This window comes from Manis javanica, chromosome 9 (genome assembly GCF_040802235.1).
Source record: "Manis javanica isolate MJ-LG chromosome 9, MJ_LKY, whole genome shotgun sequence".
In the NCBI taxonomy this organism is placed as follows: Eukaryota; Metazoa; Chordata; class Mammalia; order Pholidota; family Manidae; genus Manis; species Manis javanica.
This window is the reverse complement of record NC_133164.1, coordinates 74872698-74897538: the sequence shown is the minus strand read 5'-3', so window position 1 is coordinate 74897538 and position 24841 is coordinate 74872698. Positions and strand designations below refer to the sequence as shown.

Below are 24841 nucleotides of genomic sequence, written 5' to 3'. Positions count from 1 at the left end.
TTCCTTACTAAGAGTTTAATTTAACTCACTTAATATGCTATTACAAACACAATCTGAAGGTTCTTTTTTTCTCCTCCTTTTCCTTCCTTCTCCATTCTTTATATATTAGGTATCGTATTCTGTACTCTTTGTCTATCCCTTGACTGACTTTGGGAGTATTTGATTTAATTTTATATTTGCATAGTAATAACTCATCTACTTTCTTTACTGTGGTTTTATTACCTCTGGTGACAGCTATTAAACCTTTGGAACACTTCCATCTATAGCAGGCCCTCCAAAATACACCATAGAGGTGGTTTGTGGGAGGTAAATTCTCTCAGCTTTTGCTAATCTGGAAATTGTGTAATCCCTCCTTCAAATTTAAAAGATAATCTTGCCAGATAAAGTATTCTTGGTTCCAGGCCCTTCTGCTTCATGGCATTAAATATACCATGCCACTCCCTTCTGGCTTGTAAGGTCTTTTTTTTTTTTTTTTTTTGCTTATCTGGTGCAAAATAAAACAGTATTTTGCCTATAGGTGGCAACACTCAGACTCCCTTTCTATTAGCTCTTGGTTTCATTTGGGAAAAAAAGGTTGAAAATGAATGGGTACAGCTAGAAGAGGAGGGTATTGGATGCAGAAATATTAAACAAGTTTAAAAACCATGAGAAGAAGCCCTTTCTTTCTCATATTCACCAGCTAATCCTGAGTTTAAGTTTGGGCCTTACCACCTAAGGGCAACTTGACCTCATGCAGTTCACTTCCCTAGGCTTTGTTTCCTCATCTGTGAAAGAAGGGCTATAAAATAATGAATGCAGTAGAGGCCTGGCATTCATGGATGTATTATACATGTTAACAGAGGAATGGAATCACAAATGTATCATTACTATAACAGGAATGATGTGTCATAAATGCAGAGGAAAAAGTGCTCAGCATAGGGCCATCTGAGTGGAGATAGTCAGAGCTAGGTAAATGTGAGCCATTGTTGTTTCAACACTTTGTATAATTTCCCTTTGTGAAATAGCCCTGTGGCACTTAGTTTGGAAACCCCTGCTCTTCTTGCTGCAGCCCTGCTTGTAGGGGTGTCTGTTTGTCTGGGCTGGCACTCTGGGGACTTCCCTCTCCACTCACCCAGTTGTACCCAACCCCTCTGAAAAGGATAGATTGGACTAGGCCTTGGCCTGAAGGAGTAGTCACTTTTTTTTTTTTTTGAGGTATGATAGACTTACAGCATTATGTTCATTTAAGGTATAGAAGGTAATAATTCAACATTTGTACACATTGTGAAATACATACACAATAAGTCCAGTTAGTCATATCTTATGTACCTGATTAAAAGTATATTCCTATCTTTCATGGAAATTGACTGTCAGGTTTTCTAGTTTTTCAAGTCTGGGCCTTGTTAATGTATTTTTTCCCAAATGAAATCAAGAACAGAGTTAATAAAAAACCAGAAACCTTCTAGTTTCTGGGGGGAAATCTTCAATATCTTCCTTAGTATCTTCCAGGGTGACTAAGGTCTCAGAGGCAGGAAATGTACTGTATATAAGGAGTATTTTCTTGATCTGAGTTCTCAGGGAGAATCACTCTTAAAGTACATATCCTGTAGTAAGGGATACCTGTCAGGGACTTGAAAATAGTACAGGATCATACCCTAGAGGGGAGGAGAATGGTAGTAAAACTGGTATAGCTTTCTTGAAGGGCAATTTGAAAGAATTATCAAGATCTAAAATATGCACACTCTTTGAGAAATCCCATCCCAGTTCCATAAATCTGTCCTAAAAACAATATCAACGTGGCTACACAAACCTATACAGAGAAAGATAGCATCATTTACACTAACAAGACTTGAAAATGTTCATCTGTGGAGGGTGGTTAAACCAGTTGCAGTTTTTCCATTGCGTGGAATATCATGCAGCCTTTATGAGTATGAACGATGGAGAAAGGGATACTCAATATATTGTTGTATCAAAAGAACAAGTAACAGGATAACTTGTAAAACAGTTTTTTAAAAAATGTTTGTGTACACATGTGAGTGTGTGTAAGTTAAAAGTAAGATGAGGCAATGCCATGCTACTTCACTTCCTTGTCCTCCACAGCTTCCTCTGGGACAGCTCTTCCTTGTTTTCCCTGACTAAAATAATAATGTGCATGCCATCCAGTTTCTTTTTAAATTTTAAGTGGCACTCCCCAAATTGCAATATGTCTTTCAAAATAATGTTTTTAACTAAAATGTTTATCATTCAGAATTCATTTCCCCCCAAGAATAGTGTCATACATAGCAAGTCATTAGATTCTTAGGCTAGCTGACAAAATTATACTTAACTCAAGAATTTCTCCCATAAATTTTAAAATGCTAGTAATTTAAGAAACCGCGCTAAAGCAGACTCTTAGAATGTTTCCTTAACGCTAGTATTTAAGGGAAAACTTTCTTTCCCTTGATAACTATTTGAGTGCCTACTGCACCTGGCCCTGTTGATGTCTTTTTCTTTAAAAGAAGTCTTTTTTCCATAAGAGAAATACCATCTCTTCACAGTCTGGTAAAGTTAGGGTGAGGAAACAGACTCCAGAAGGGCTAATGGGTCCTGTCCACAGAGACCCTGGGCTGCATGAGGCAGGTGCAGCCTGAGCTCTACTCTGGAGCTGGCTATGTGCAGGGGTGATTCCGACCGCCCACAGGCAGGCAGCATTAGAGGAGCCAAGCAGTTTTCAGAAAGTGTTGAAGGTATAATGAGAGCCTCCACTCTCAGGAAAGGGGAAAATGGGTGTAGATTCTGTCTGAGAGGAGATTGTCTTCTCAGGTCATCTGGTCCCTGGGTGAGGGATGACCTTGCAGGTGCCCGCGTGGTATGCATGCCTTACCTGGAATCAGCTGTGGAACGTGCTGTTTCTCCACTTCACAGGGTGTCTTTGTTCTGCTCTCTGAGCGCACCTGGTGAGGCTGATTATGCCTGAGCAACAATCCTGGTGAGATGGGTCAGGGGAGGTCTGGTTGTGTTTGGGTCCATAGCAAAGTGAGGACGCCTACTGCAATGCCCACAGTGAGCCAGGCTCAGGAGGGAGCCCAAGCCGGATGCGGCTTGGCAGCAGCCATGCTCTTGGCAAGAGTGCTGGGTGGCCACAGGACTACAGCTTGGGCCTTCTTTCTGCCAAGGGGATTACTCCTGAGGACTCCCTTTCCAAAGACATTATTTAAAAGTGCTTTCTCCACAGGAATAGTTCCATCTTTGTGCTCACAGCAGTTTGAGAAATGTTTTTGAAAGACAGATTTATTTGATGAGGTATAATTTTTTCTTGGAGTCATTTTGTTTTTATTTGAATGGTGTCGATTTGTTTTTATTTGTTTTAATTGAATGGTGGTGATTTCCTTAAGCCACCAAAATCTTCCAAGTTCTTCATACCAACTATCCCTGAAAAGAGAGAGAACTGAGAATCTGTTCCCTCTGAATTGTGTAGCAGAAAGTGGCTTTAAAGGAACTACCATGAAATGGTGTGCATTTTGTTTCTTTCTTTCCCTATGTCCTTACTTTTCAGTATAGCTGTCAGAAAAACATTACAGCATAAATCACTCAAAAGATGATACTTACTCTGAGAAGGAATGAGAAGCTGGCTGATATTTGAACCTCGCTTCAGGGAAACCCTGACTCTTCCATTTAGAACCAAGACTTGATTTCTCTAATTATGGGAAGTTCTTTCTATTGCAGATCTCTCAAAGGCCTTGGTTCTAACAGAAATCGGTCCCAAACGTGACCCTGCTACCCTGAAATTATTCCTGAGCAACATGGAGAGGTTCCTCCACGCCAAAGCTCATGGGTATGACTTTCAGTTCCTGGAGCATCCTGAGACCAAAAGGCCATGCACAGCCTTGCTGTGACCCCAGGGGCTACAAGGTGCTGCCCCCATGCTGAGGCCCAGAGAGCCTCTTCCTTGTTCAGTGGGACAGCTTGTGCAACCAGCTGTTAGGAAGTGGCCAGGAGACCTCTGTTCCTTTCTGAGCAGCATTTGAGAAGCTCGCTAACTGATCTCAAGCCACCCGACCATAAAGTCCTGCATGTGCTAAGATACCTACATACTGACATTACGCCAGTAAACATTTAGGAAAAATAAGTCCAAGTCCCAGTGAACCCTGTCTATCCCCCATCTTCCCTCTGTGTCTGTGCTATAGCTGCTGGCCACAGAGGAAGATTTAAATATAAGTTCAAGTTCAGTAACATTAAATATTGAATCATTTAGTTGCAGTAGCCACAGTCCACTTGTCCTCTGGCCACAGATGGCTGGTAGCTACCGTAGTGCAGACCTGGCCATCATCACAGAAAGCTCTGTGGGACAGCACCACGCTGGACCTCAGATTTGAATCTAGAGCTTATTGGTGGAAGCTCTGTGGCTCCTGCTTAATTCCATCAGGGCAAGCAAATTTGTGTGAAGCTGGCACACACACTATTGAAGAGTGATCCAACTGGTGCCCAGTGCTGCTCACATAGGCACTTGCTTTTTCCCCTCTCCTCAGGGTCCGCGTGATCGGGAGCTCCACCTTGGCGCTCTGCCACTTGGCCTCAGGGGCTGCAGATGCCTATTACCAGTTTGGCCTGCACTGCTGGGACCTGGCCGCTGCCACCGTCATCATCAGAGAAGCAGGTGGCATCGTGATGGACACTTCAGGTGAGCCACTCTGACCCTCTGCCTCTGATCCTTAGGGGTGTGACAACAGAGACTAGGCCAGGGAATGTCCCCTACTTCCTCAGAGTCTCTGACAGAGGCCACAAAGGGCCAGTGCCTCCCAGTTCTTCCTGCCTTCCTGCTTTATGCCTCTCAGCACTGAAACACCCCAGATCAGGCTTTATGGCAAGATGATAATAGCACCACTTTACATCCACATGACATTGACAATGTCCTGAGCACACACGTTCCCACCCCACAAAGCCTGATGAGACAGGCAGAGTGCACATCGCACTCCCCCACGTGCAAGGAAGAGACTGGAACCCCCAGGGCCCATAGCCTCAGCACTGGGTCAGCACAGTATATACCCTGGGCACCCTGCAGGGTTTTAGGAGAATGGATCCAAAAGGTGACCTGTTCCCTCTGCTTCACGGTCATCATATCCCAGTGACTGCCACCCCAGGAGCTAGTCCTGTAGCATCTCTGCTCCTGGTACATCCACTCAGCTTTAGGCAGACCTTCACCTAAGTTTAGGAATAATGACTCAGGGATAGGATGAACCCTCTTAGGCCCCATTCTCTCCCAGTTCTTTAGTCCCAAGCTCTTCTGCAGAAATACTATGGCTTCCTTTTAACTGTTAGGTGTGCCCAGGGAGGTAGGTCTTTTGTCATTTGATTTCTACTTTTTTCCTCTTTCTCCTCTGAAAGACCTTAACTGAGCCACCAGTCAGGTGTAAAAATGAAGAGGTGTCAGCTTTACATGGCAAGGCTGCAAAGGCCAATTTCACGTTGAAAATGCATCCCACACTGGGTTTACTATATGAGCACGCATGTGTGCACAGAGGTCTCCAATGAGACAATTAGTCCCGTTCATATCCCTCTCCCAGAAGGATGCTGGGCTTCATCCACCTCCCCCTGCTGCCTGGTCCCCACAGTAGTCATGTCAGCCATCTTTCCAGACCACTGAAAAGACCACTGAAAAGGTCCAGCCACCCAGACCACTGAGGCAGGACCTCCATCTCACAGGGTCCCCATTGCCACTGTGCAGCACAGAGTTTGAGAACTGTTCAGCCTTAAATGTTGGCCCTTAAATTGCATTCTCCCAGCACAGCCCACAGGACAGCATCAGTTCTGTACAGCATATTGGTGCAGGGCAGACTCACCCCTCTCTCTGACCAGGCTCACGTGCAGACCAGGCTGTTTGGTGCACCGTCGAGATGCTCAGAAGCTTTGTTTTCCTGGGAACATATATGCTGAGCAGTTATTCTCATTGCCTCACCCTCTCCAGTAACCCAGGCACCCTCTCCTCTGTCTTCAGGCGGACCCCTTGACCTCATGTCTTGCAGAGTGGTTGCTGCGGGCACCCGAGAGATGGCGACGCTCATAGCTCAGGCCTTACAAACGATTAACTATGGGCGGGATGATGAGAAGTGAAGGGGAGCCAGTGGCCAAAAGATATAACCCAGGACCAGGCTTTCCCAGGACTGCAGGAGCTGGTGCGGGTCCGGAGGAAGCTGCCTGAGCACCTGCACTCATGTCAAGGGTTTCATGCAGACTTAACCCAACACAGGGAGGTCTTACGCTAAAGTGTGTGGCTTTCTGGTTAAATCCACGTGTTTCACCGGGATTTGGTATTTTTCCCTCTTTAATCACACATAGCCTTTTCCAGGTTAGTATGAGTTCAAAGTTCTTTCAGGGCCAAAACCCTAATCTCATGGGACATATGTATTGATGATATAGTCTCGATTTTTTTTTCCAGAATGCAAATCTCAGGTAAAAAGGCTTTAGGACCGCTGATAAAGTGGACTTGTTCTCAGGCCCTCTCCGAAGGTACTTCAAATGCAATAAAATAATGGCGCTGAGCTGATCTGTTTCCCTCGTAAGTGTGCTCCCTGTTTCCTCCAGACCACCCATAATGTCCCCGGATGTAGCTCTTGCTGGAGGTTTGCATAGTAAAGCCCACAGATGGTGTTTGCTTTCTGCCTGCTGCCTTTAGACAAGCACTGTGAAGACTTCTTAGGTGATTATCATGTGTTAAAAGATAAACTGAGGCATAGTAGAATTTTAGGAATTTATTTGAGCAAACATCTATTTAAATCAGGCAGCACTCCACTGGACGTGATTAGAAGTATTCCGTCCATGGGACCTGAGGAAAAACTTCTGCAGAGAAAAGGCAGAAGCACAGTAAGGAAATTACTGAGCGGTGATAGCTTAACACCTGATTGGCTGCTGGGACTGGTTGGCCTTGGTTTTGCCCTAAAATCTGGAGGCATTTACTCACCTGGGTTTTGTTTTGCTCACATTGGCGCTGCAGCATTAGAGCAGCCTCAGTCTAACGGCCTCCCTTTTACTGAATTTCACAATTTCCTCTTTTGGTCGTCCTCTCCCAGAGATTGACCCAAAAGGTGTTTTTAGCCCCACTCTCAGTAACCACGGAAGCTAAATTGCTCTTTTCTCATCGTGAAGCTCCCAGCTTATCATGTCAGAGTCGTAAAAGAATTGCTTTTTCTGTTCATCCTTTGTCCATCTTGTTTCTGTTCCCCTATGCTGTCCTGCGGATGGCTGCACACATGCGTCTAAGAACTGAGAGAGAACTTAGCACACCAGGAGGCTGTAATGCTGACTGCTGGCAGGATGATACCAAGAGCCTGAAGTATATGCCTTAGCCAGGGCTGCCATGTACCAAACCGAATGAATTTTAGCCAAGTAGTTTGTTTGTTAATTACTTGTATTTGAGTTTCTATAGTATTAGGGGTGTTGCTCCAGGTAGAGCAGGAGGTATTTGCTGTGGCACAGACTCCTCCTTGTTCTGTTAACAAGTAATCTAAAGCAATGTATGATCTGAAACCACTTGGCAGGAGAGCCTGAGGACTTCGGTTGTGCAGCCATGACCTTAGCAGTAGACTCAGCAGTGGCTGCCAGAGTTAAGGATGAGTTTCTAATTGCATATTTGTTTGTACTAGCTCCAAGCTAAGGAAGAAGGGATGTCCAACTGTCCACCATCCAGAGGGCTTAACATCTGGTGGTAAACTTCTTTTTGGTCAGTAGTAGAGATTCAAGGGAGTGGACCAGTGTGGAGTTTCTGAGGTTATTATGAAGGGACAGTGGAACAGTAAATACAGTGAGAACACATTGTCCTTTTCATCCTCCAGCTGTCAAGACAATGAGCTGCTGAACCACAGGCGCTGATCCCAAAACCTCCACATAAAAAGGAGTAACCAGGAGGTGCACACAGGGCTCCCCCGTAAGTATTAGCACTTGTGGAGCCCTTTGTAGTTCTGGACGTGTTAGCACTGTTTACCTAAACTCAAATGCTGCATTATCACACGTTGAAAGATCACCTGAATATATGGGCTGGGCAGCAAGCCTACAAATGGTCTGATTTATACTGGCTGCTCAGCAGTGTCTTTTGTATATATGTTCAGTGGATCTTGTTTTCCCATCCCAGGGTTGGGCTAAATTGAGGCAAGGAACTGGGATATGTGAATTTATTATTTCAACTTCATAAAAAGGAGCTATAGAACAATTTAGGCATACAATGGCACCTGGGATTCTAGTAAAGTTACTTGAGTAAGTAAGGGTGCCCCCATTGTGTTCTGATTTTAGTTTAGCAGGACAATTCTATCAGTTAGTTACATTTCCTGCAGTAGATATTATTTGTGAAATCCTAATCTAAGGGCTGTCTTCTCATGCATTAATAGCAAAGGCAGATAGCCAATAGGCAAAAGGCATAGAGGTTTCAAGTGGAGATGAAGATCCTGACCCATGGTCTTGGGAGAGCTGGCCATCCTCAAGATGCCATCTGCCTCTGGGGAGGAACCTCCTGGTCCATTTTAACTCTAGATCTCTGACTAATGTGGAGTACCAAAAGTCTGGAGAAGCCCTTTTCATTTGGGAGCCATGGCCCCAACGTTCAAGCCCCTGAAGTTTGGCTGCTATTGGGCAGTGAAGAGAACCTGGAATGGTCCCTCCAATGAGGCTCTAGGGCAGTCTTTTAAGATGTTTCCAGAAGAACCACTCTCTTAAAGTTGTGGAAGGTTCAGCCATTTGTAGGAGGGCCATGGAAAGGCTTCCCTACCTGGTGGAAATATACTTCGTCATAATGCATTAAAGCTTTAGAATAGTGAGTCATAATAGAATTTATGTGTACAGGAGAGAACACATGGTTCTTTCATCAAAAGCACAGGTCTTCCTGTTATATTTCATAAGGTGTTAATTTATATTTTTCCTGTAGGTGTTGATCTAGGCCAGTCAATTCTGTTCATTTAGCTAGCTTTAGTTTTAAATTACGATTTGTCCATTCGATTTTCCCAGATGACTGAGGATGGTAAGGACAGTGGTTATGCCATTGTGTCTCCAGTGACTTACTTAATTGCTTAATCATTTGTCTGGTGAAAGGAGCTTCCCTATTGCTGGAGATTTTTCTGGGGCTATCCCATAAATAAAATACATTTTCTGAGTTTCTTAGCCACAGTTGTGGTGTCAGGCTTTCTGCATGGGAAGGCTTCAGTGCATCCTGAGAATAATTACAAGAATATATTGATAACCTATTACAGGAGGCAATCGAATGAAATCCATTTGTAAGTGTTCAAATCAGTCTTAAGGAGTTCATTCATATTTTGTATTGGAACAGTTTTAGTGCTGTCTGATTTATGTTATTTATTTTATTAGGATATCATTGATATACAATTTTATGAAGGTTTCACATGGGCAACATTGTGGTTACAACTCACCCATATTATCAAGTCCCCCCCACACACCCCGTTGCAGTCACAGTCCATCAGCGTAGTAAGATCCTGTAGAGTCACTACTTGTCTTTTCTGTGCTATATTGCCTTCCCGTGACCCACCTACATTATGCATGCTGATCATAATGCCCCTAATCTCCTTTTCCCTCCCTCCCCACCCACCCTCCCCAACCCCTTCTAGTGCTGTCTGATTGAGGTTGGAAGTCTGCTAGTGCATTTCCCTGATACTTAGGTTCTATTTGTCTATGAGCTTCAATTTTAATAATTGCAATTCAGTTAGGCAAATAATGACAGAGAGCAGTTAATTTACTTTGGGTCCACTTTTGATTTGGGTTCATCTAGCAATGTAGAACTCTGTTTCTATAACGTACCAAAGTCATAGGCCCCCCAAAGGCATATCTCTGTTGGTAGAAATGCTTGCTGGTTTTCCCACGGATAGCTGGCAAATACAAGTGAGAGCATGTAATTCTGCTGGTTGAGCAGACTTAAAGTGGGAACGGAGCCCCCTTTCCAGTGTCCTATTGAATTATATCATCTACTACTTGATATTTCCTTTCTGCATTCTTAACATAGGACCCATCAACAAACAGTGTCAGATCTGGGTTTTCTAATGGTATGTTCTGTGATTCTACACAGTTATGGTAATCTGTGCCATCGTTTTAAATTATGTTGTTTTTATGACCCATTTATTTAATGGGAGAGATTATAAATTATTTTCTGGGCCTTATTTTTTGCTCTATGGAAGGAAGAAATGTATGTAAGAATAATTCTAATAAGGCTATTCACTGATTGGCCAGGTATACTTTCTGAAGTTTAAGAATTGAGAAGGTCAGTCTTAAGACAGGGAAAATTCCAGTCCACTCTCAACTTCTCTCATGTTTCTAATCCGCCATCAGCAGCAGCCAATACAGAGTATTTGGGAGCCTCCCTGGCTCTCCTCCCCGGCCTCAGCTGCTGCCCTGGTAACTGCACATGATGCCTCCCACTGACTCGCCAAGGGGACTGCCAGTGCCCTTCGGCGACATCGTTGCTATCTATTAGCTCATCACCAGCATCTTGGAGCTCCTCTTGGACGACTTTGAGAGCCAGGATCACTCATGGGCCCAGCCCCAGGTTACTCTACTGGTCTGAGTAACTGACTAAGTTCAGTGCCCCTTCAGGACACTTTTTGAAATGGGTGCTCAACAAATTTTTAATGAATAAAACTAAGGAGATCAGCCAGGTATTAGCAGATAAATTGTCTTCTGAATTCTATTTATGTGAAAATAATGTTACAACAACATTAAAGGGATGTTTATTTCCCCATAATCCCAGTACACTAGCATCTACTCCCTCCCAGTCTCTATCTTGCTTACCTTCCCCACAGAAGGTACGCCAGCCTCCATAGCCCTGAATCTGAGGTGGTTTTCAGTTGGGCCAGATTCTGCCTGTTGAGGAATGACTTGCTGGGGGACCACTGGTGCCACTGGATGCACTGGTGCCTTAGACTTTTCAAGATTTTCAAGTGCCTGCCTTACTCTGTGGGAGCAGTTTCATATTTTATCAGCATCACATAATCTGCAACTTGGGGACCTCGGAGTTTTGTCTAAGCGTGTGAAAACCACCTGTGATTTTATTCATCCTTCCAACAAGGTTGCATGTGTGTGTGTGTATCTGTATGTTAATATATATTATATATTACAAACTATTACAGATTTATTTGGGGCAACAGAAATATGTAAGCATTTAACTAAAGTTTTCTGAACAATGTTAGTTCTAAGAAATTTTGAGGATTAGTGATATAAATTAGAAAAATCTATTCCATGTAAGGGGAGGGATCTGTGTAGATTCCTGGTAGGTGAATAAGCAGGACAGGGCTCAGGGAGATTTCAAGGCTCAGACTTAGAGAGTGACTGACAGAAGAAGCCTTCACATTCATATTAAAAACAGTTAGGTAAGCAAGTGAGACATCCTCTAAATTGTGTAGTTTTGTAACAACTTACTACATTTTCCATAGGAGATTAACAAGCACTTGTTAAAACTGCTTTTGTGAGACCCCTCCCTACCCTACCATCTTCACTGTGACAGGCTTCTCTCTTCAGGTGCCAGATGTAGTTAAGTGGACACTTAATCACTTGCATATGAACTGCCAAAGATGTGAGCTTTTGGGGCTGTAAAAGAGTGGGGACCTGGAAAAAAGGCTTATACCTCAATAAGCATTACATATCTATGTGAGATGATTGCTAATACAAAATACCAGGGGTAAAAAAAATAATATTCATATGTCAGAGGTCATGCTGAAAATACAGTTGCCCCACTGTCCTTGTAGTAGTCATGTCCATACGAAATATATGTAAAGGCAGTGATTAATGAAAGCAGGTAGAACACACCTGCCCTCTGGGTTCCTGAGCTGTCGAAAACACTACTGTGCAGTTACAGCCATTGCTGGTGTGCATGCTGCTGTGCTATCATCCAGGTTCAGCACAGATGGTGCTGGAACAGATTGTCCAGTACCCTGATAGTGATCATTGAAAAAATTTTTTTTCCTAAATATGAGTCTCATAATCTGTAGGCTATATGTATATACACACATAGAAAATCTTTAGTCATTTTATATACTGCCTTGAGGGAACCTACTTATGTCATGAAGATACCACTAAATGAAGTGTAAGGGAGCCATTCTTGAAACACATGTATTAGAGGGGAAAAAAGAGAAACGTAAAGAAAAGCAATACTAAATATCGTATGTCATTTTGAACCTAAGTTAATATATGTTAATTAACTTACAACTTTGAAAATATTGATGTGGATTATTGAGCATAAATTTTTAATGCTTAAAGATTAAAGGAGATTCAGTGTATGGAAGTAGGTACCTTACTGGGTAAGGATCAGAATCCTGGTTCTGTGTTCAAGTCCTGACTCTGTACTGATTAGCCCTAATAGTGACCTTGGGCTAATTAATCCCTTAAGGAAAGCAGGGCCCCAGTTGGTACCTGTAACATTTGTGTCTTATAGCTAGCTCTCCAGGGCTCTTCTAGTCTTAAAATCCCGCTAGCTACCGATGTCACTTTGAGCTATTTTGTCATTCTGGGCTTCAATTTGTTCTTCAGGAAAATGAGCAGTTGGTCCTATACTTTCTAACTCTCTTTTAGCTCTGAAAATATAATTTCTCCCTCCTTTCAGTCCTTTTTTTTTTTTTTTTTTTTGAGAGGGCATCTCTCATATTTATTACATGGTGAACAGTACAACGGCATTCCTCACAGAAACTTTCGGTTTTGATCACGCATTATGACCTATAAACAATCAGGTCAAATATGAATATTCGTTTGATTTTTGTACTTGATTTATATGTTGATCCCACATTTCTCCCTCTATTATTATTATTATTTTTAATAAAATGCTGAAGTGGTAGGTAGATGCAAGATAAAGGTAGAAAACATAGTTTAGTGCTGTAAGAGGGCAAATGTAGATGATCAGATGATCAGGTGTGTGCCTATGGACTAAGTATTAATCCAGGCTAGACAAGGGCAGCAAGACATCCACGGATGCAGAAGATTTCTCTCAAAGCAGGGGGGGGGAGGTTCTGAGCCTCACCTCTGTTGATCCCCAAATTCTCACCTGCTGGCCCCCCTGCGACTGTGCCTGTCTTAGGTTGTTCATCCCTTGAGGAATCTTACCCATCTCTGGCTAACCAGTCCTCTTCCGGGGCCATACAGGGAAATGTAAAGTTGGTAAGTGAGAGAGAAGCCATATTGTTTGAAAAGGTTAGCTTTTTACTTCTTTGCAGATTTATGCCCTGTGGCTTCTATGCCCAGCACTTGTCTCGAGGTATCTTTACCACCTGGAGGAATTATGATACTCGGTAAATTCGATATGAGGCATGAATTCTATTTAAGGGTTGTAATTAGGAAGAAAGAAGAAAAGCTACAGATGTAGCATATGGAAGGAAACATGGGAGGATTGATTATTTCTTTGACATATCTTCTTGTAGAGTACCTTAACTATGTATAGATTTTAAACTACTAACTAATTTGCACACACATATCAACATAATAGGAATACGGTGACATGAACAAAGCAAATCTATAATTACCATCCATCTCCAGTGAAGCCAAGAAAACCATTTAGGCACCCTAGGCATTTGTGAAAATTTGTCTATGATATGATGGATATTGTCCAACTGTACTTGAACCGTCTGAGAGAAATCAGACAAATTAAAGCAGCCCATTTCTGGGATCTGTTCACATCCCATATGTTCTTTTAACCGTAGATAGTCTATAGTCATAAGATTTTGGAGTGCTACACCTTGCACCCCTCCCAACTCCTGGTTGAGTTCCAACAGTACAGATCCGGTCAAATTCGTTGTCTCACTGTATGCACATGCCTGCCTAGACATCTCCCTCTTCATTCCTATGGCAAGTCCAGGAGACGGTGGGCTGGATGCAGCCACACCCACAGCATCATCCGGATCCCTGTGGAGGCTTTTTGATGATCATCCCCCGGCACAAGTCCTCCAGAGAGTGCTGATGCTGGAAGCTCCTCCTCATATGGTATCTTAGTTCATTTTCTGGGTATCCAAGCTAGGCCTTGATCTTCTGCCTAGAAACAAACAGACCCTTTGCCCACACTTTGACATGCCCTCTATACCACTGTGCAGAACTCATTGGAGGTCAGCACACAGTAACTGCTTTTTTTTTTTTTTATTTAGAGAAAGGAATATTATCAGAAAAGAGTACCTCCATAGCTGATCATCTGACACCCTTTAAGTGATCAACATTAAGGATATTTAAAGCATGCGTTGATCTTTGCTTTACCAATAGTTTTATCCTATCAAGGAGTTATCCCCCTTTTCTTTCTTTCTTTCTTTTTTTTTTTTTTTAATTTTTAATCTATACTTACATGAAGAATACTATGTTTACTATGCTCTCCCCTATATCAGGTCCCCCCTAACAACCACATTACGGTTACTGTCCATCAGCTTAGCAAAATGTTGTAGAGTCACTACTTGTCCTCTCTGTGTTGTGCAGCCCACCCTCCCCTTTCTCCCTCCCCCCCATGCATGCTAATCTTAATACCCCCCTTCTTCTTCTCCCCCCCTTATCCCTCCCTGCCTACCCATCCTCCCCAGTTCCTTTCCCTTTGGTACCTGTTAGTCCATTTTTGGGTTCTGTAATTCCGCTGCTGTTTTGTTCCTTCAGTTTTTCCTTTGTTCCTATACTCCTCAGATGAGTGAAATCATTTGGTATTTCTCTTTCTTCGCTTGGCTTATTTCACTGAGCATAATGCTCTCCAGCTCCATCCATGTTGCTGCAAATGGTTGGATTTTTCCACTTCTTATGGCTGAGTAGTATTCCATTGTGTATATGTACCACATCTTCTTTATCCATTCATCTACCGATGGACATTTAGGTTGCTTCCAATTCTTGGCTATTGTAAATAGTGCTGCGATAAACATAGGGGTGCATCTGTCTTTCTCAAACTTGATTGCTGCATTCTTAGGGTAAATTCCAAGGAGTGGAATTCCTGGGTCAAATGGTAGGTCTGTTTTGAGCATTTTGATGAACCTCCATACTGCTTTCCACAATGGTTGAACTAATTTACATTCCCACCAGCAGTGTAGGAAGGTTCCCCTTTCTCCACAGCCTCGCCAACATTTGTTGTTGTTTGTCTTTTGGATGGCAGCTATCCTTACTGGTGTGAGGTGATACCTCATTGTAGTTTTAATTTGCATTTCTCTGATAATTAGCGATGTGGAGCATCTTTTCAAGTGTCTGTTGGCCATCTGTATTTCTTTTTTAGAGAACTGTCTGTTCAGTTCCTCTGCCCATTTTTTAATTGGGTTATTAGTTTTTTGTTTGTTGAGGTGTATGAGCTCTTTATATATTCTGGACGTCAAGCCTTTATCGGATCTGTCATTTTCAAATATATTCTCCCATACTGTAGGGTTCCTTTTTGTTCTAGTGATGGTGTCTTTCACTGTACAGAAGCTTTTCAGCTTAATGTAGTCCCACTTGCTCATTTTTGCTGTTGTTTTCCTTGCCTGGGGAGATATGTTCAAGAAGAGGTCACTCATGTTTATGTCTAAGAGGTTTTTGCCTATGTTTTTTTCCAAGAGTTTAATAGTTTCATGACTTACTTTCAGGTCTTTGATCCATTTTGAGTTTACCTTTGTATATGGGGTTAGACAATGGTCCAGTTTCATTCTCCTACATGTAGCTGTCCAGTTTTGCCAGCACCATCTGTTGAAGAGACTGTCATTTTGCCATTGTATGTCCATGGCTCCTTTATCAAATATTAATTGACTATATATGTTTGGGTTAATTTCTGGGGTCTCTAATCTGTTCCACTGGTCTGTGGCTCTGTTCTTGTGCCAGTACCAAATTGTCTTGATTACTATGGCTTTGTAGTAGAGCTTGAAGTTGGGGAGTGAGATCCCCCCTACTTTATTCTTCTTTTTCAGGATTGCTTTGGCTATTCGGGGTCTTTGGTGTTTCCATATGAATTTTTGAATTATTTCTTCCAATTCATTGAAGAATGTTGCTGGTAATTTGAGAGGGATTGCATCAAATCTGTATATTGCTTTGGGCAGGATGGCCATTTTGACGATATTAATTCTTCCTAGCCATGAGCATGGGATGAGTTTCCATTTATTAGTGTCCCCTTTAATTTCTCTTAAGAGTGACTTGTAGTTTTCAGAGTATAAGTCTTTCACTTCTTTGGTTAGGTTTATTCCTAGGTATTTTATTCTTTTTGATGCAATGGTGAATGGAATGGAATTGTTTTCCTGATTTCTCTTTCTGTTGGTTCATTGTTAGTGTATAGGAAAGCTACAGATTTCTGTGTGTTAATTTTGTATCCTGCAACTTTGCTGTATTCCGATATCAGTTCTAGTAGTTTTGGAGTGGAGTCTTTAGGGTTTTTTATGTACAGTATCATATCATCTGCAAATAGTGACAGTTTAACTTCTTCTTTATCAATCTGAATTCCTTGTATTTCTTTGTTTTGTCTGATTGCCGTGGCTAGGACCTCCAGTACTATGTTAAATAACAGTGGGGAGAGTGGGCATCCCTGTCTGGTTCCCGATGTCAGAGGAAATGCTTTCAGCTTCTCGCTGTTCAGTATAATGCTGGCTGTGGGTTTATCATATATGGCCTTTATTATGTTGAGGTACTTGCCCTCTATTCCCATTTTGCTGAGAGTTTTTATCATAAATGGATGTTGAATTTTGTCAAATGCTTTTTCAGCATCTATGGAGATGATCATGTGGTTTTTGTCTTTCTTTTTGTTGATGTGGTGGATGATGTTGATGATTTTCGAATGTTGTACCATCCTTGCATCCCTCTCCAGGGCTCTTCTAGATTCTGTTCCTTCAGCTGGTAAACCTAGCAAATACCATGCCTGCCAAAGTTACTGGCAGGAATTGAGAAGAGGTGTGTTTTTTAGCTGTGATAGTAAATACAGTTTGTTTTTAATTAACTCTGAGTTTTAAAAACATTTCTATATGTTCACTTTCGAGTGACCACTTGTCTTATCATCCTTTGTTATAGTTTTGTCTTTGAAGATATAGAGCCTACCCAGAGTCTGACCACCCAGGAGAAAGCCCAGAACTTCTCTGAGTACTCAGTCTTCCTTGGCCCAAGAGCCCTGGTCTTTCCAAGCCACTGACTAGTTCCAGAAGCACACTTACAGTCATCTTTGAAAAGACTAGGTTTTCTTTCATCTCTGGAAATTGCTCGATTTGCCATTTTACTGCTTTGTCTGCATCAATTTTATTCAGTGGGACTTTTTAATAAATGGTATGGCTTTGTTAATAGAAGTTTAAAATGTACACTCAAGTCTCACCCAATTGCTGACTGTTCTTTTAGACTTAGACTTGCAAGAGTTTATTTTTTCAGAATATATTCAAATAGCTCTTCTGACTGTATGCAGATACACAAGATATTCCTTACATTCTTCAACATTTGGAGGTGTAATGCTCATTAATGATGTAATGTCATTTAGTTCTTACATGCAGAGAAGTAACTTTCCACAGGAAAAGCCCCTAAGACGGCCCTCAGGGCAGAAGGATCCCCAGGAGGGCACAGCTTGAATGGCTGTGGGCCTCCAGCCTTCTCACTCACCTACCACCAGCCCCCAAGCCCCCATCTTCCTGTTCTGCCCCACATGTGCTTTCAATTTCTGGTGGCTGACTTACATTCCAAAGCTGAGTTTAATAAGCTTTGCATGAGTTTGGAGAGAAGCTGAGAGACCCCTTGGAGAACAGGGAAGTGCCTGAGACCCTGAGGCCATAGGCCAGGCCAGAGCACAGGGCATAGCCCACCAAGGCACCTGGCAGGTCCTTGACACCCACCCAAATGCCCCAGCCTCCCAGAAACCAAATGAGACGCTCGCTTTGGTGATTTTCAAAGTCAACCAACTGCTCACCGTATCATTTTGACTTCCTTGCAAAATAATGTTCACCTACTTTAATGATTACATTCATTTAGAATTCCTCTCATAGGCTTTACTTTTGCTCTAATTTTTCTCCTTTGTTTTAACAGTTTTACTCAAAGCATCTCATGTACCAGTCATCAGATGTTTTGGTGCCTTTTAATAACCCGCAAAAAGGTAAAACATTTGTTCTAGCAGATCACTAAATTTCACTATCCAAACAGGTTGGGAGTCAGGAAACATGGACTCTGGTTCCAAGTTCATGTTAAGTAGCTGTATAACCTTGAAGAAGTTACTTCACTTCTGCTGGCCTTTGGTGAAATGTGTAACATGGGACCTGACCAGCCCCAACCCAGGGCTGTTGTGAAGATGTCACGGCACAGTGTGTGACAGTATCAAGAGCTGTGAAATGTCGGGTGATGTATTTTTTGCAATTAAATTTTTGAGTAAAAAGACCATGGTATCATTCATAGCTAAGTGGGATGGGTCAGCTATTGGAAAAAACTAGAAATATTTAGTCAGATGACACCACAGCTTGGACAGACTGCCTGATTTATTAAAACCATTTACAATCAGTTTGATAATTATTCTGCACCCAGGACTTCAGGCAATCTCAAATATGGCCTTCCCTAGCTTTCCTCAGTACTAACAACATTAAAGCAATGCCACACACTTTCATCATTGTGCTTTCTTCCATGGAGGCATGGACAAATTTTCTAAAGCATAAGCAAAGGACCAAACCCGTGGCCTCAAAGCTTGGATGATTTCCAGAAGCACCAGGCCCTATGAACCAATACTTTGGGTCCCCAGAGGGTGATAGGAAGTGCAGGGCCTATGCAGGGCCACAACTTACCCACTGGATGAACCTGAGTTACTCAGAGAACCTCTCTGCACCTCTCAGCAAAATGAGTTCAACTGTGCTCTTCCCAAGGTCAGGAGGGGAAAAGAAGTAGTGTGTGCACATACAGTTGCATCAAACAGACATACCAGAAGAGCAGGTGGGCTGCAGGGGCCAGATGGGGACCCAAGGGCAAGGGCAGCTCACTTGGCTGCTGCAGAGCCCCTCCTCTGCCCCAGCCTAGCCAGGCTTCCCTTCCCACTTGCAAAGACCTGGGGCAGCTCCCTCACTTCATAGGAGCCCCCCAAAAGGACACAGGAGACAAATCTAGATGTCCATGTAGTTAGTTAGGTATGGTGTCAGCTGAGTGCCCATACCAGAGTCATCAGAAACACAGATGAGCCACATGGCTTACTGGCGTTAGTCTGGGCCTGCCCCCTCAGGCACCATACATCATCAGCGGCCCCACAATTGATTCAGAACAAATAGCAAAAGAGGGAAGGATGGCCAGAATGAAAGATGAGGACCCACTGTACGGAAGTAAGAGGATTACTGCAGGAGATCCCACCAGCAGGCTGCAAAGCAAGCAGGCAGGTGCCAGGTGCCCACAGAGCCTGGGAAGCAGGGGCAGGCAAGGAAGAGAGGGGGACCAAAGGAACTGAACCTGAAGGTCGAGCAAGAGGGAATCAGAAGGTGGGAAAGGAAGACCAGACCCACACAGGCTCCAGAGCGGTGGGCCAGGCTTCCCGGAGGAGGTGATGCTGCGTCAAAGCAGGGAGGTGATGGGGTTGGAATGACAGGCGTTCCAGGAGGAGCGGAACATTGATCGTGGGGCTGCATGGCTGGGGAGGGCATGGTGTCACTCAGGAGGACAGGAGGTGACAGTAAAGCAGGAGCCAACGCAGAGGGCCTGGGCACCAAGCAAAGCCGTCACCACCACATGCCAGAAACTCTGGAGGGCACTGTCACCAGTGTGTGTACGCATGCCCCTAGATAGCCGGTTATAAGGATTTTTATGTGAGAAGAAAGGGAGCTCTCACGCAGGTGGTAGGTGCAGCATGGTTCCAAAAGACAATTTTATTGTTCACTGGTCATGCTCCTCTGTTCAGCAGAATGATCTGATACATCTATGCAGGAAGTAATTGGGGCTTTGACAGTTTCTCCCCTGGAGGCTTCTCAAACCCACCAATGAAATCTCCCAAGCTGGGGAGAGGAGGCCCCACCTCCCACACAGGCAAAGGGCCTGATCTTTGTTCCCCAGCTCCCACTCAGCCACTAGCCATAGGGCAGATCGCAGGTGTACCTGGCAAGTTCAACATAGAAAAGCAGCAGTATTGGTCAGTTAATTCCCCATCAGTCTTGGGGGAGAAGGAGGCTGTAAGGCCATGAACAGCTCAGGGCAAATGGTGCTCATACCAACCCACCAGGGTCAGAAGGCCAGTGAGATAGGGGCACAGCCTGACTTCGCAAGGGCCTGTCTCCTTCCCCTCCCTATCCACTGGGGTAGCCTCATTCCTCACCCCCTCATGGGCCAGGCACCCAGCACATCCAGCACCTGGACCAGGTTCACCAAAAACCATCTCAGAAGGGTCAGGATAATGAAAAGCCCTTTTGGCCTTGTCTTGAGTTTTGGCCTCCAACTGCTGCTGACCCAAAGTGTTTACATGTGACATCTCTGGTACTCCACCATCTGAGCCAGAGGTCACCAGTCACCAGAGTGGCCCCCAGGCCTCTGCCTTTCCTATAGTGCAGGACCCACCTAGGATGGAGGGTCTGCCACCTCCTTGGCTTCAAGAGTGAGTCTAAGATATTAATGACTGAAAGTCTCACTGTGGGTAAAATTGTAGCATTTCCAGAATATCTCGCCTGGCTTTAGTATATCTGCATATCAATAGGCATTAAGAGGTGGAAAGAAGTATGTTTGGCTTTAGTGCATTTGCATTTTTCCTCAGGGGTGGAGAATTTCATCTCCATATCAATGGGTGACTACCTGGGCAACAGAGGGCTTATCTGTACTTGAGAGGTGAGGGGTAGGGCCGGTGTTGTGGCTGCTTGAGCAAGAGAAAAAAGATGGCCGGACTGCAGTTAGTGAGCAATAGAGTTTTAAACTTTATTTCTCCCTTTGACGGAGTTTAGTTTTGAGGGGTATTTTGCCCCGGGATTTCCTATCCCCGGGCCTACACTCACTCACACAGGTATGCAGTTTTCTTTTTCGGTTTTCAACAGAAATGAAAGCCCTTAAAGTGTGTTGCTATGGAGATACATCTCCATCACCATGTCCCTGTAGAGCTGACTTTTGTTACTATGTGTAGGGCTTTTAAGGTTTTCCCCATAGCATTCCACCTTGTCAGCATGGCCTTTGGATCCTCTGGGATTCTGATTCCCTCCTCTTACGGACATCACACCAATAAGGCACCAGGTGAGGGAAGCAGTTGGATTCCCCAGCCCCTCCTGTCGCTCGGCCTAAGTCCCCAGCCACCCCCACCACACCAGGAATCCCTCCACTACTCCCAGAGCAGCAAGGTCCCTTTTGCTGCTAGAGAAGGGCCTACTGGGACAGGGTATGCCCGGCTTGAGGACCGAAGGCAGGTTATCCCGATTGAGGACCCAAGGCAGGTAGCCCCGAGAGGCTGTGGAGAACATTGCTTCCAGCGCTCGGTGTCACCATATTATGATCACACTGCAACCCTTGGCCGGTCGACTACACCTATTCCCTGAGGCCCCGTGGGCCCACCTGCGGCCTTGGAGATCGGTCCTGGCCGAGGGCAGCCCATCTTCAGGGAGCCCCGGACTCCGAAGATCCAGCAGGACAGCTCGCCGTGGCCTCGGTGGCCTGAGCCTTCGGGCCCAGAGCCATCAGAGAGGAGCTTGGTTTCTGGGCATGGCAGGGTGCTTGAGTGACCCTCCCGCGCCCCCTGCCGGTCCCGCTGGCAATTGCGCGGCACCCGAGGTCCCAGGCGCTCTTAGACGCTGGCGCCCCGCAAAGCCATTTGGGTGCAGTTTATCTTTAGACTCTGGGCGTGATAGGAGAGTGTTCCCGGAGGACAGGGATAATTTAGCCGTGGTGCTCTTCTGTATTCGTGATTGTGTGAACACACCACTAAGGAATCATGGCAGAGTAAATGCTGTTATTCTATGTAAGGTGACATGGTGTGTCTATAACTAAGAGATGTCAACACAGCACATAACCGAAGTAAAGATGATGTAAAATTTAAGTAAAAAAAGAAAAGAAAATGGCATTGAACTAGTTCATCCAGAGTTTAATCAAGGTTTTGATAAGAGGTGGTGTTTTTGTTTTGTTTTTTCATGTTTACAGCAAGGACTTTGGAATTTAATGATTTTTAGTTAAATTTAAGATAAACTTGGAGTTATACTTCTGGACACAGACATTTTTATTTTTTTATTTTTTGACAGGGCATCTCTCATATTTATTGATCAAATGATTGTTAACAACAATAAAATTCTGTATAGGGGGGGTCAATGCTCAATGCACAATCATTAATCCATCTCAAGCCTAATTCTCGTCAGTCTCCAATCTTCTGAAGCATAACGAACAAGTTCTTACATGGTGAACGAATTCTTACATAGTGAATAAATTCTTACATGGTGAACAGTACAGGGGCATTCATCACAGAAACTTTCGGTTTTGATCACGCATTATGAACTATGAACAATCAGGTCAAATATGAATATTCGTTTGATTTTTATACTTGATTTATATGTGGATCCCACATTTCTCCCTTTATTATTATTATTATTTATTTATTTTTTATTTATTTATTTATTTATTTTGAGAGGGCATCTCTCGTATTTATTGATCAAATGGTTGTTAACAACAGTAAAATTCAGTATAGGGGGGTCAATGCTCAATGTACAATCATTAATCCATCTCAAGCCTAACTCTCGTCAGTCCCCAATCTTCTGAAGCATAACGAACAAGTTCTTACATGGTGAACGAATTCTTACATAGTGAATAAATTCTTACATGGTGAACAGTACAAGGGCATTCATCACAGAAACTTTCGGTTTTGATCACGCATTATGAACTATAAACAATGAGGTCAAATATGAATATTCATTTGATTTTTATACTTGATTTATATGTTGATCCCACATTTCTCCGTCTATTATTATTATTATTTTTACTTTTAATAAAATGCTGAAGTGGTAGGTAGATGCAAGATAAAGGTAGAAAACATAGTTTAGTGTTGTAGGAGAGCAATTGTAGATGATCAGGTGTGTGCCTGTAGACTATGTGTTAATCCAAGCTAGACAAGGGCAATAAACCATCCACGGATGCAAAAGATTTCTCTCAAAGCAGGGGGGATAAGGTTCTGAGCCTCACCTCTGTTGATCCCCAATTTCTCACCTGATGGCCTCCCTGCGACTGTGCCTGTCTTAGGTTGTCCCTCCCTTGAGGAATCTTACCCGTCTCTGGCTAACCAGTCATCTTCCGGGGCCATACAGGGAAATGTAAAATTGGTAAGTGAAAGAGAGGTCATATTATTTGAAAACGTTAGCTTTTTACTTCTTTGCAGATTTATGCCCTGTGGCTTCTATGCCCAGCACTTGTCTCGAGGTATCTTTACCACCTGGAGGAATTATGATACTTGTTAAATTCGATATGGGGCACGAATTCTATTTAAGGGTTGTAATTAGGAAGGAAGAAGAAAAGTTTTGATGTAGCATATGGAAGAAAACATGGGAGGATTGATTATTTCTTTGACATATCTTCTTGTAGAGTACCTTAAGCATGTATAGGTTTTAATCTACTAACTAACTTGCACTCACATATTAACATAATAGGAATACGGTGACATAAACAAAGCAAATCTATATTTACCATCCATCTCCAGTGAAGCCAAGAAAACCATTTAGGCACCCTAGGCATTTGAGAAAATTTGTATATGATATGATGGATATTGTCCAACTGTACTTGAACCGTCTGAGAGAAATCAAACAAATTAAAGCAACCCATTTCTGGGATCTGTTCACATCCCATATGTTCTTTTAACCGTAGATAGTCTATAGTCATAAGATTTTGGAGTGCTACAACTTGCACCCCTCCCAACTCCTGGTTGAGTTCCAACAGTACAGATCCGGTCAAATTTGTTGTCTCACGGTATGCACATGCCAGCCTAGACATCTCCCTCCTCATTCCAATGGCAAGTCCAGGAAATGGTGGGGTGGACGCAGCCACACCCGTAGCATCGTCCGGATCCCTGTGGAGGCTTTTTGATGATCATCCCCTGGCACAAGTCCTCCAGAGAGTGCTGATGCTGGAAGCTTCTCCTCATATCGTATCTTAGTTCATTTTCTGGATAGCCAAGCTAAGTCTTGATCTTCTGCATAGAAACAAACAGACCCTTTGCCCACATTTTGACATGCCCTCTATACCACTGTGTAGAACTCATTGGAGGTCAGCACAAAGGAACTGTTTTTTTTTTTATTTAGAGAAAGGAATATTATCAGAAAAGAGTACCTGCATAGCTGATCATCTGACACCGTTTAAGTGATCAAAATTAAGGATATTTAAAGCATGCGTTGATCTTTGATTTACCAATAGTTTTATCCTATCAAGGAGTAATCCCCCTTTTCTGTCTTTCTTTCTTTCTTTCTTTTTTTTTTACAGTTTCAGAGCTCTCTTTTCTTTTTTTTTTTTTTTTTTTTGAGAGGGCATCTCTCATATTTATTTATCAAATGGTTGTTAACAACAATAAAATTCAGTATAGGGGGATCAATGCTCAATGTACAATCATTAATCCATCTCAAGTCTAATTCTCGTCAGTCTCCAATCTTTTGAAGCATAACGAACAAGTTCTTACATAGTGAACGAATTCTTACATAGTGAATAAATTCTTACATGGTGAACAGTACAAGGGCATTCATCACAGAAACTTTTGGTTTTGATCACTCATTATAAACTATAAACAATCAGGTCAAATATGAATATTCGTTTGATTTTTATACTTGATTTATATGTGAATCCCACATTTCTCCCTTTATTATTATTATTATTTTTATTTTTAATAAAATGCTGAAGTGGTAGGTAGATGCAAGATAAAGGTAGAAAACATAGTTTAGTGCTATAAGAGGGCAAATGTAGATGATCAGATGATCAGGTGTGTGCATATGGACTAAGTATTAATCCAGGCTAGACAAGGGCAGCAAGACATCCACGGATGCAGAAGATTTCTCTCAAAGCAGGGGGG

At 43.1% G+C, this 24841-nt stretch overlaps 1 protein-coding gene across 7 annotated transcripts in view; it reads left to right on the top strand.

The window, feature by feature from the left end:
• The window catches only part of IMPA2 (inositol monophosphatase 2), a 116981-nt gene that overhangs the window by 44297 nt on the left and 47843 nt on the right, over positions 1–24841 (top strand). For 2 of the 7 annotated variants that reach the window (XM_073212807.1, XM_037001081.2), the window contains exons 6-7: positions 3685–3793; positions 4488–4639. In XM_073212807.1, the coding sequence (XP_073068908.1) occupies positions 3685–3793; positions 4488–4639 (261 nt within the window). The other 5 variants (XM_073212805.1, XM_073212806.1, XM_037001078.2 and 2 more) reach the window with 5 other exon arrangements.